Genomic DNA, 13,062 nt, shown 5'->3' on the forward strand with positions numbered 1-13,062 from the left:
TTTGAACGCATACTCCAAGTTTAACATTTGTATTAATTCAATAATTCCATATAATTATAATAATCAAATCCTACAATCAACATTTCATTTCCTTCAGTTTCTCATAAAAAGTCCAAAAATGGTTTCCAAGTAGAAATAAAATTTGTCAAATCTTTTTTCCCATCAAGATTATCATTTTCATCATTCTGACTTGCATCAGCTAAGTCTTCTTTTCCTGACCCTGTTTCAGTGTGGGGAAAATAATAGCTCATTGGGGAAAAAGAATGAAGAAATTTTTTAACTTATTACATCAAGAAATAATGATTCATGTACCTTGTAGGATGAAAGGGTGGAAAATTACAGCGGCATTCACTGAACACTGATCGACTCTGGACAACAAAAAAGATTAAACTGAAGCAGAAGTTCTCAATTAAAATGTATTTCTATTTGAATTCAAAAGATGGCCTCTAGGATTGTTTTGCCTATATTACCTAAAAGATAACGGCTTAACTTAAATGGCTGTTATTAGGCATTCTAAGGAATTGTATATAAATCATTATACAGAATAAATTCCCTAAAGCACTAAAGCTAAGCATTAAACTTGCACATGACTGAGTATTCCCGTAGGTTCCTTGTTAATAAGCTAATAGGACTGCTTGGGTCAATCCACACATGCTTAATGTATTGACTGGAAGCATGTCAAGTGGATATGCACTTCACCAAGTCATTGTGATGGTTGAAGGAGCAAGAGCTTCACAGGAAGAGAGCCAGAGAATATCTATTGATCTTGAATTAATCTACATCTCCAGAGCCAGATGGAATGCACTCTATTCCATTCCAAACGTGTATCCATTATTATTGAGAAGTTCAAAATGAACTTTACAAAGCATCAAATGACTGGAAGGAAGCAAAGATTTTCCTAGCTTCAAAATGGAAAAAGACCAGTTCTTTAAAAATTGACAATTAACCAACTTTTGTTATACAAGATTTATTTGTAAATACCTTAGAAACATGCACCAGTTAATTAGTCCATGGAGGTTTGATAAAATCTTGTGTCAGATGATTTTTTTTTCAACATGTAACTTTCTTAGTGGAATGTAAAAATGCTAGAGCATTTGATAAGTATATCCCATGACATTCTGACTGATCCACTGATATGTCATCAGGTCAACACTGAATCTTAGTGACCAGATAAACCTCCACAATTAGACATTCAAACAACCTGATCTAATAAACATGAGATTCCAATGGTATAGTTATTAGAATGCTTTGTAGATTCAAAAATGATAGAGTGTTTATCAACATACCTCAACAAACAGAAATAAAATTATAATGTCAGATGTCACAATATTCAGTCAAGGGCTGAATATTCAGTCTTTGTATTAAATTTTGCACAAAGAGGTAGATAGAATGTTTTCAAACTTGCAGACAGCACAACATTTTACAGGATAGCTAATATTCTAAAAAGAGAAACAACATTCAGAATGATTGATTATTGGAATGACTGAAAATACCAGAATGAACTTTAAATCATGATAAATGGATTTTTTTTCGCAAAACCAAAAGAATTCCAATGACACTGGTAACAGCTTATGTGAAAAGGATGTTAAAAAATGAAATTTATCACAACCTGACAAAGAGGCAACAATGCGACACAACAATTGTTAAAAAGCAAATGCAATTTTATGTTGGATCAATAAAGGTATATTTCCTAAGTCAGAGAAATTCATTGTTTTACTTCATTCTGCTTTGATAAGAAACCCATCTTTAGTTCTAGATACTTTAAAAAAATGAGAAACTGGAACAGAGACAGAAATGCTTAAAGATGACTAGAAGATTAGAATTTAATACTATGGGGAAAGATTGAAATAATTGGTAATGTTTAACCTTGCAAAAAGAAAAAAAATGTTCCGTGAGCTGTCATTATAAAATAATGCTTTTTATCATTCCAGAGTACCTGATTCAGTGTAAAGATCTTAAGTTACAGAAATACAATTTCTGGTTCAATGTGGTGAAAAAGCAGTTGGTAAAAGCAGTTAATAGTAATACCAAAGTAGTACCATTAGCAAAGATGATCCTCCATTTTAATGTGCTAAAGCAGAGTTTAGAACAGGGGTCTTCAAACTTGACAGCTGTCAGCTCTGAGATCAGCTGCCACAAGAAAATATGTGAACAATGAAGGGGGGTGAGGGAGTTGAACAGTTCAAGGTTATTTAGTATGTCGCATTAAAAAATTCCAGCTGCAGTTAACTGGTTCTTGTGATTTATGAAGTGTAGTTAAGTGGGAGGAGATAGGGTGGACTTTGTGAGACACGCTGGGAATGAGTTTCAGTTTTGGAAATTTCCATAGGCATACCAGAGCTGTTCCTAATAAAACAATTGGAGATTGTGCTTGTCTCGGAGTGATTGATTACTATGGATAATTTCTGGATGCCTAACAACAGCTTTAAGACTTGCGGACTTCAACTCCCAGAATTCCTCCTCCAGTCATGTTAGCTCAGGAATTCTGGGAGTTGAAATCCACAAGTCTTAAACTTGCCAAGTTTGAAGACCCTTGGTTTAGAAACTGAACTTTTGAGGATACTTTAATTTGGTATTGTGTCATGGAGAAAAGAGATGTTGGACTCAATAACCTAAATGTCCCCTTTAAAATAGGTAATTTATTTAGCATTAAAAATAAATAAAATAGTGAGGGACAAAGTTTCATTGAGATTTCAGAATCAAGTCATTCTAAGTTAGTAGTATGATAGGACGATTTTTGATGAGATTGTTACCTAGGAACCTGCTGTGTTATTGCGTGTATCAGTACTGAATTATTTCACCCCCAGGGTTCCAATGAAATTGCAAACATCCTGATCCACTCTCAAGTAATACTTCACTGTCCTATATAATTTGTTCAAAAGGATTCCACAAAATCATCTTTATTTAGAGTTCTATATAGAACATATGCAAAACCAAGAAAGGTCAGCAGAAAAACTAAATTTATTTGGCAACCATTATGAATGTAAATAGAAAATGTTATTTCTTTACTAATTTTATAAAGACAACTGTTGAAATGTAACATTTACAGTCAATTTTTAAATATAGATTTAAATGTAATTAACATTTCCATATTTTTCATGTATAAGTAGTACCAGCAACACTTTCATGGTATCAACCAAAGAAAAACATAGGAATGAAAGTGTTCAAAGTTTATCTGAAGCAGAATTATCTACATATTCAACTTGACACCTAAATTATTATTGACTACACTTACAGACCACGGATTCCATGTCCTTCAATATTATTTCATTTGCAACTGCTATTGTTCAATTATTCCTGTACATATTAATCCAATTATCTCAGCTTAACATTTAGTACTTTAGCTTTGGCTCCCAGAAACCAAATCCTAAATTATTAGTTGAGGAAGAAATGTACCAATCAAATGTGGCATAGTATATGTGCCACAAATGTAGCACAACCTACACATAATAGATTTCTTTTTATTAGTTAATTAATTAAATTTTATGCCACCTATCTCTCCACCAAGTGACTCATGTATTAGATGAGATAGCGAAACACTTGCTTGGCATCTTTTCACAAACATAGACTGGATCAGTCTTAACCAGTTTGATATAAGATGTAATTCTTGTTCTAAATTGTTGAATGAATGAATGAATGAATGTATATATGTTATGTATGAATGTATGTATCCATCTCCTAAATCTAACTCTGTGCTGCTAACATTCAAAATAGAGTAAAAAATAAAAACAACCAAAATTAAAAACAACAGAAAAATGCATATAGTAGAAGCTGAGACACTCAAAATATTCAACTGCTACCTGTCAAAGTAGCAAATCCAGAAATCCACAAGAAGGCCCAAGCCATCATTAATTCCTGAAATGAAGGCCCAAGCAGTCATTACATAAATGATAAATTCTAACTCATCTCGTCCTTTCCATTCCCTTCCATAATTAGAACACCATATTACAACAATGGCTGTATCTTGCATTTCATTACAATCACACTTTTATTTGCAACCCTTTTCTATTTTTTTTTAAATCCAAGAAGTTAAATGTCATGGAAATGAATTTCGAAACAGCATGGCAGGAATGAGGACTGCTTGCCTATCATTTATCTTACTAACAATTGCATTAACTCTTGTAACTGCAATTATAACACTGCTGTAATTATCTGTACAAGCAGAACCCATTATCACCATTTGGTAGAGAAACGTAGTTACTAATTGTGTATCCCCTGTTGTTTTAATAAGCGATATTGTCATGGATTACATATTTTTGTAAGTCACCATTTCAAAGAACGCAAACATTACACACAGAATATAGACCTATGAACTAAATAATATAGTTCAGTGATGGCTAACCTTTTCGTCATAGTGTGCTGAAAGTGCGCATGTGCGTGCCTGCACCCATAATGCAATGTGCACACAACCCCCGTCCCTGCTCACCCGTCCCCCGCACATGTACGGCAGACACCCGGCAATCAGCTGTCTGGCGGGAGGCACGCATGCATGCACAGTAGACCTGATCTGGGCCAAGGGCTCACGTGCCGGCAGAGATGGCTCTGTGTGCCACTTCCAGCATGTGTGCCATAGTTCGCTATCACAGATATAGTTTGTTCTATTGTGACAGTACCTTTGAAAAATCACAAACTTTTTATTTCAAATGGAAGTAGGTCTCTGTCATACTGATTTAGTTATTTGTGCTATTATACATGCCTTACTTTTTAGATAAATTTTACAGGTAACTCATGCAGAAATTAGTATGTTCTTTCTTATATATGTGTTTCGGTAACTGAGTAAAATGTTGTGCAACGTACAATAATGCCCAAAATTTTAAGATTAGACAGTCTCTTTTTTGGCCTTGTTCATGCAAAGCCACAGACAACTTTATAGTCATATTGAGACTACATTTATAATTATTTAAATAGTGTTTCACTGTTGTAACACTAAATAATTTTATTATTATTCTTTATTATCAAGTTATTAACAATTGAACTTATGCTTGGTATAGATTTATTGTAAGTCTATATAGAAGAAACAAAACTAGGGTAGAATTTGACTAGTGCAGCAGAACTTAAATAAAAGCCACAATTAATAGTGCTAAGTTCACCAGATCTCACTTAGTCAGTAAAATACTTAGGCTGTAGTCAAATAGCACTTCTATACTGTTGCAAAAACAAAACAAAACAAAAACCCTCTACTGATATGTTCCTATGGTCAGCATATGTTGAGCATGACTTAAAGGAGTACATTTTTCTAGCCTTTACAGATAAACATTTTTAATAAGGACCTTGTTTAAATCCTGTATCACTTTCGAATCAGTGTTGACTCGGGTCCCTGAGGTTTTCTTGGCAAGATTTCAGAAGTGGTTTCCCATCACTTCCTTTCCAGAGCTGAGAGAAAGCCTAAGATCACCCAGCTGCCTTTGTGTCTAAGCTGGGACTAGAACTCAGTCTCCCAGTTCCTAATCTAACTACTGCATCAACTGAGCTCTTTGTCCCCACTCTGTTTTTCTGGCACTCAACCAATAAACTTCAGCTTTATATCCCCTCACCTGAAATTACTGAAAAGTAGATAAGTTTATACCTATGGAATTTTAAAGGATTCTGATTAAAAAATTGTCATTTTTTACTCTTTAGTATCTGACCTAACTACTGCTGGTAGAAACTTCATTGCATTCTAAAATAACACACCAAATGCCTCCTAGGTTCCATGGAACAAACACTATCTGTAAGAAATGTAACAAATATTTATTTTCCTTTAATAGCTTGGAGCGGAATCCCTGAAAGCCAACATATTGCAACTGCTACAGTACTCTTGATGACTTGTACTGGAGCTGCTTCTCATTATTCTCTGTGCATTGAGGTCACCCTGAGGCAAACTTTTAAAGTCAGTTGATTTCCTTGGATATCATATTACTTTCTTAATATCTCCATTCTGTTTCTCTTTTCTGGAGAATGCCTTTCCAGAGAAGGTAGGGGCCAGTATCTAACCTTAATAATGTTAACAAATGCCACTTTCTCTGCTTCCTTCTCTCTTAATAATGACAGTGGTTTTTGAATTGAATCTTTGTTTTAGGTTGTTTAAATTAGTTAGAAAATACTTTTGAGTAGTAATTATGTTGCAATATCTTTGCAATATTGTGCAAATTCTGGAGTGTTTAATCTAATAAAAATAAGTTCTTTCTAACTTTCTAGAAGAAAACCAAATTTCCTATTTAATCTTTCCAGGGTGCAGTCTGAGAAATCTACGTTTCCTATGAAGTTTGATACAATTGAGGGTTTGGGAGATGGAATATTTTCATGGCTCCAAAAATGATTCTGAGTACAAGTTTTCATTAAAAAAATTAACTCTCATTGATAATGATGTAAAGCACTTATTAAATTCTTAGGAACAAGAAGAAGTAGAGGTTCTGTTTTATATCTTCTGTAAAGCTCACCCAATGATTATATGGTATTGAGATTTTTTGACATTGACTTTTAAGAAACAAAAATTCAATTCCTTGACTAAGATGCTACACATATTTATAAATACATATTTATCACCAGCATTTTGAAAATGCAATAAAATCAGTCATAGGAGACAACTTATTGTACAAAAGTTAGCAGATGCTGCATTTCAATGCCAGGTATAAACATTATTATGTTTAAATTCTGCAGCCAACAAATGAAATAGTGTTCAAGTTTACTTTATAAAACATTTTGAGCATAATATAGCATGTGGCATCTTATTTATTAAAGTTTGTTTGCTTGGTAACTTGAGGAAATTTGGTGCCCCCTGCTGTTAGAAAAAACCCACACTTCTGTTACTATATATCTATATATCTATTTGAGAATTCCTTGATACAAAAAAATTAGTCAATGAAGAAAAGAAAATGTAACTCAGACATACGATTAACTTATATCATGCTGGCATGGTATATAATAAATGCAGCATTAGTAGGATATTTTTTAAAAAATATAGTTCTTATATTCAGGAAATAAGAATTAACTACCATTGTGTGTTAACACGCTAAAAGGGACTGAAAGTTGATAGGAATGCTGATGCAACTATACACGTCTTTATATTTAAAAATGTATAACTTCTTAATGTACAGGGTGAATTATACAAATGGCTTAACTAAAAGGATAAAAAAGGGTGAATGGAAGAAGTTGAATGTTGCAGCATACTACACAGGAGTTAATTTCAACATAATAGAAACTAGGGGTCCAATAGAAACAACATTCTGTGGATGTAGTGCTTTTTTAATTCTCACAGTATTTTTTCACAAACAAATGAATCATCTTTTTCAGTCATTCCTTTCAATTGGTACCTACAAACAGATTTAAACCCTGCATTTGAAACAAACAGACCTTTTTCTAAGCAGATTTTCAGCAATCATGATTTTCATTCATCTGCGATATTTTTTTCTGTAGTCTCATATACCCACTATACATTAGCTTTACTAACCTTTCCCTTAGATTGCATACATTCATAAACTTATTCAAACCATATTTTATTTATTTAAACCATTTATATATCTCCCTATCTTAAAACAAATCCTGGGCAGCTCGCAGTCAAGAATCATGGAACACTTTCTTTCATACTTACACCTTGATATTGGACATTAGTACTTAAACTAGTGTTTGTATCATGATATTTTTACGCTTTTGTGGTTTTTTTTGTTTTGTTTGTCATTTGCCACTCTTTGTGTTTGTAAGAGTCTAAAACAAATAGCTGATAAGGTTCATTTAAAAATTAGAAAGTTAACAACTTTTCTGTTGTCATGAATATATCATTTTAGACTCCTGTTTTGTTTTCTAATATTGTCTTTTCAACATCTATTTTATTCTCCCATGCCTTTTAATTTTATTTGTAGTGAACTTGTTAATATTTTCCTACACTGGAATTTGTTTACTTTTATTTCTGCTTTCGTTGCCACTGTATCTAGTTCAGTTCCTAATGACTGTAGGGACAAATGCTTGCTGTGCTCCAAAGACAGTCCTATAATTGATACTATTCATCCATTTTACTCATTGTTGCCATTGTCTTCTCATTTATAGTTGCTGTTGTATATTTTAACGCACGTTTACATTTTAGTCACAATTTCAAAATGTTTAAAAAATAAATAAGAAAATAAGAAAACTTTGTCTGAAAGAAAATCTTTACATTCCAGAATAGATACGATATTGAATGTATATTTCATGAGGATTGTAGAACAGTTTTCTACAAAACAAAATGCTGGACATATTGAAATAAAAATTGAGATAAATGTTAAATATGATAGGCTATTTTTATGTCTGGAAGTTCCAAGGAAACTTTCAGAAAGAATTTCACAATACACCAAAACTCTACCTAGTCCTCATAGAAAATTTTTTCATCTAATATAATCTATAAATTGTTATAATACATACCTGGTCTTGCCACCTATGTTTTCTCCCCAAATTGTTCAACTGGTTTCTTTTTTTCTTGTACAACTCTTGCTCAATAGTTGTGAAGGGCTGAAGAAGATAAAAAGGTATGATATGCAGCTGGAGAGTATTTTCTTTTGCAATATTCTCTGATGAAGGTAAGAACAGCTGTTGATCAGTAACAGCACTCTCAAAATAACTTTTTGAAGCTTTCCAAACAGGATTAAACCCAGTTTCTTCTTGTGCTAATATCCCGTAAGAAGTAACTAAAAAATTCTTTGAAAGCTCGGAAGTATCTGATTCAAGTTGGAACTGAAAATAATCATGTACTTTGTTGGATTTCAGTAGTAAGCAATCTTTTGAATTAAAATGCTGTGTCTCATGTTGCCTAGAAAAAACAGGCCTCTCAATTGTGGATATTCCATATAAAGTAGGTAGTGAGACAAGCCTCTTTCTCAAACTCTGTGGTATTCTATGAAAAGCTTTTACAGCGTATCCATCATTCTGAGCTAGTGAAGCTGAAATACTTGCTTTTAGATTAGACACTCTGAAGCATAGTTTTTTATTATTCATCTCAAAGTTAGCTGATTTCAACTCTAGGCAAAGTGCCTCCATTAATCTTCCAGTCCTGTCATTACTTTTAGCCAGATATAGAACTCTTTGATTTTCAGCTCTCAGAATTCCACTTGTAGCACTCTTGTGTATTTCTTTACTAGAATCATAATGGCATTTACAAAGTGACAAGTGCTTTAGTTCTGATTTTGGTAACCTAGTTGCTATCTGGCAGCCAGTTTGTCTTTTACAAAGATGTGTATCTGTGAACTGTCCACATAAACATGCTGTATTACTGATAAAATTATATTCTCCAAGGCAAGCCTCACAGAATGGGAAGTTCAATTTTCCAGTTGTCCGTTTGCCTATGGAAGAAAATAAGCCATTAATTCTTCATAATTCATCAGATAAGAAATGGTCATGAAGTCAATTTTCTTCCACCAAATAGGAAATACTGTATACTTATCATTTTATAACTGAAAAAAGCAAATAATCAAATAACAAAAGACAAAACCTAACACTTTTGAAAAAGTTCCTTGAGATAAATACAACTTGGAAATGTTCATGTTAATGATCCATTATAAACATTTTAAATTATTATCTGATACTACTAAACATACTCATATTTATACTAACTTCTGGGTATTTTTTTAACATTAAACAGAGTTCAAAACATCTTACAAATTATAATATCATGTGCAGTTAATATTACATGATAAATAAAATATACCAAAGCTGAATAGCTTATGAATTTTTACTGTTTTCACTGAAGTACTACAGGAATAGAACCATCTTTTGTTGCTAATAAAGTGAGCATTGTAAAGAGACAATTAAGAAAAATGCTTAATCACATCAAAATACCCATTACAACAATTAGAAGTAGTATAATAGTTTCAATGCAAGAGAACTGATTTAATATATACTCTTAATAATGTATCAAGATAGTGCCTACTGCAGACCCATCTCCTTTTGAGCTAGATAGATCATGGACAAGGTAGCAGGTCTTCTCAGTGATGGTCCACAATTTATATAGAAGAATTCTGGAAGCTGAAGTCTGCACGTCTTAAACTTGCTAAGGCTGATAAATACTTCTGTAGAGGTATAGATGGCCACATTCCTGTTAGCATTTTACAACCAAACTAGAGTCCTTTCAGCCAGTGTTAAACCTTTGAAATAAATTAGTTTAACGTTAAAGAATGCCTATTTTTATTAATAGCTTTATACTGACTGATTACATTGAGTTATTTATTAATAAGTTTTTGTAATAAATTTTTGTTTCTTTTGTTTATTACATTTATTAATAAATTAAGTCATTTATTAAACATTTATTTTTGTTCTGATTTTTGCATTTGATTTTTTGCATTCTACCCAGAGTCCATTAGGATTACATGGCTTATAACTATTGCTAAATAAATACATAAATAACAAGATAAATATGTCTGACTCATCTGCATGGTAGGTTTTCCCATTTTGAAATAGCTTTTTCCTATGCCTTCTGAAATATAACATATAGTCTCTTCTTTGTGAATTATAACTTTGAATTCCACTCACTTTGGCATTCTTGTGATATTAACAGATATACATGGAAGGACTGCCTTACTACCAACCTGCCTTCAGTCGAGGACCTGTATACTGCATGAGTCAAGAAGAGGGCTGTGAATACATTTACAGACCCCTCACATCTCGGACATAAACTGTTTCAACTCCTTCCCTCAAAATGACTCTATAGAGCACTGCACATCAGAACAACTAGACACAAAAACAGTTTTTTCCCGAAAGCCATCACTCTGCTAAACAAATAATTCCCTCAACACTGTTTAACTATTGCAAAGTTTGCACTACTATTACTGTTGATCTTCTCATTGCTTCTTAACACCTGACTGTATGACTGTAACTTTGTTGCTTGTATCCTTACAATTTATATTGACTCTTTCCTAGTACAATTTGATTGCTTATTGTACCCTATGACTATCATTAAGTGTTGTACCTTCTTGACTCTTGACGAATGTATCTTTTATTTTATGTATACTGAGAGTATTTGCACCAAGACAATTCCTTATGTGTCCAACCACACTTGGCCAATAAAGAATTCTATTGTACATGATGTAAATAAGAATATGTGGCAATGGATTATGATAAAATACAATTCCATGATCTGTAGAAAATATATTATCTTAGGCAGAGAGCATAAATTTGGTTTTCAATCAATAATTTAAAAGTCTTTAAAAAAAATAAAATAGAACTACTTAACTAGACCAATCAGAAGAACTAATGTTCATAATACTATATGGGACAATAGAAGGAATGTAAGATGTGCAAGTTTAGACTTAACTGAAGCACAAAAATTAGATTTTAAGACAAAGGTGTACAATAAATGGCTGGCTGTAAGTCACATTTAATATTTGGAAGGCATGCAGGGATCACAGTGACCAAATCACAGTAAAATCTATGGGTTCTGAATCTTAAATTTCGTTTTCTTGGATTTAGAGGCAATGTTTTAAGGAACAGACCTCAAAACTTTGCCTTTAAATTCAGGATATTTGAGCTCTTTAATTATGGATTAAGTTTCATGTTTTTCTGAATTTCTGTACAAAATAACAGCAAACTATATCACCAGATTTTAATAGGGAGGGACCTATTTTTTTGAATACCACAAAAAAGGATGACCGCATGCAGACCTAACTTCTCCAATTTCTATAACGCTATACAGTTGCTAAACACAAATTCCATATATTTGGTTACTATTAAAAAGCATAGCACCTTAATTCTCGCCAATTCTTGCCTTATTGTTGCTGTTTTCTTTGGAGGAATGACCAACGGACACTGTGAGTATATGCTAAAATGATTTAACCCCACCAAGGTCACCAAAAGTATGATGATCACCCCAGCAGTCAATAAATGAATGAATGGCCAATAAATATCTAAGAGTCAATTGATGATTGGTATCTGATAGAAGGTTGATTAATGTAAGTCTGTTGGGACCTCCCTAGCCTTGAAAGAGAGGTGGTTAGCAGCAAGTGTTACTCAGAGTTAGATGATCAGCCACCAGCAAAAGCAGCATTGACTTGTCTATTATCAACTATATGCTGTTATTGGCTTCAATTATTACTATTATTATGATTGGTCACACAGTCAATCAGATATTTTGACTAAATTTTGCAGAGACTATCAAGTCCTTCCCAAGGACCTGGGATAGGCAAATGTTGTTGTTTGAAGGTTAAAAGTATTACTGCAGAATTTAAGTTGTTCCAAGCAAAGCCTGAAAAAATTGAATGAAGGTGATTTTGTCAATGCTGATGGTGTTCAGGTGGTACTCCAGATGTTTTGGGGTTGTACCCAAAGCAACTATTATTATTGGTAGTTATCTTTAGTTTCTTTTGCTACAATTGTTTTATTTCTATTTGCAGATTTTTGTATTTTCTGATTTTTCTCCAGTTCTTTCTTTTCTATTCTGTGATCTTTAGATATTGCAACACCCACTATCCACTATTCTTTGTCTTTCTTATTGACAATTACTAAATTTGACGTGTTATGTGGCAGGAGCTTGTCTGATTGGATCTTTTAGCTTCTTCATATTCTATTACTTTATTTTCTGGTCCCATCGGTTTTTGCTTTGAAGGCAAATGGTATTTCTTGCAGATCTTCCAATGCATAATTGCTGCTACCTTGTCATGCCATTGCTTGTACTCAGACTATCCTGTTTAGGCTCATTCAGGTGAATGAGCACATTCACACCAGAAGGGATTAACTGTTTTATTGTCACAACTAAACCCTGGCATTTCCCAATTTCCCAATGTGCATGTCAATGCCTTTACAGCAAGTCCAGGTCAAATGCCACTTGGCAAAAGTTCTTTTAGGGGCCTTGGCTAACGGTAGCAGATACATATGTTAATCTTCAATGGATTTTTGCTAATTAGAACCAAATGACAAGGCCTAAAAAAGTACTGATTTTTTTTGTTTTTGATTTGTTTCCTGCACTTTTTTGTTTTATTTTTGTATTTTTTAGTTTATATTCTAAACTTTAATAAAATTATTATTTAATGAGGCATAAATCAGTTTTACAACATCTGTAATGAACCTAAAACTAGAAATAGGCATGGAAAAAAGGAAGTCTTTGAAATTATCTCTGAATTCAGGAGA

The 13,062-nt window shown here is 33.0% G+C and overlaps 1 protein-coding gene across 3 annotated transcripts in view; it reads right to left on the minus strand.

Annotated features, from left to right (window-relative positions):
• The window catches only part of RNF180 (ring finger protein 180), a 36,428-nt gene that overhangs the window by 13,303 nt on the left and 10,063 nt on the right, over nucleotides 1–13,062 (minus strand). For all 3 annotated transcript variants that reach the window (XM_087927236.1, XM_026714408.2, XM_087927237.1), the window contains exon 3: nucleotides 8,374–9,287. In XM_087927236.1, the coding sequence (XP_087783362.1) occupies nucleotides 8,374–9,287 (914 nt within the window). The remainder of the gene's footprint in view (nucleotides 1–8,373; nucleotides 9,288–13,062) is intronic.

The sequence above is a fragment of the Pseudonaja textilis genome, chromosome 2 (genome assembly GCF_049901715.1).
Source record: "Pseudonaja textilis isolate UNSWEBS1 chromosome 2, rPseTex1.2, whole genome shotgun sequence".
NCBI lineage: Eukaryota > Metazoa > Chordata > Lepidosauria > Squamata > Elapidae > Pseudonaja > Pseudonaja textilis.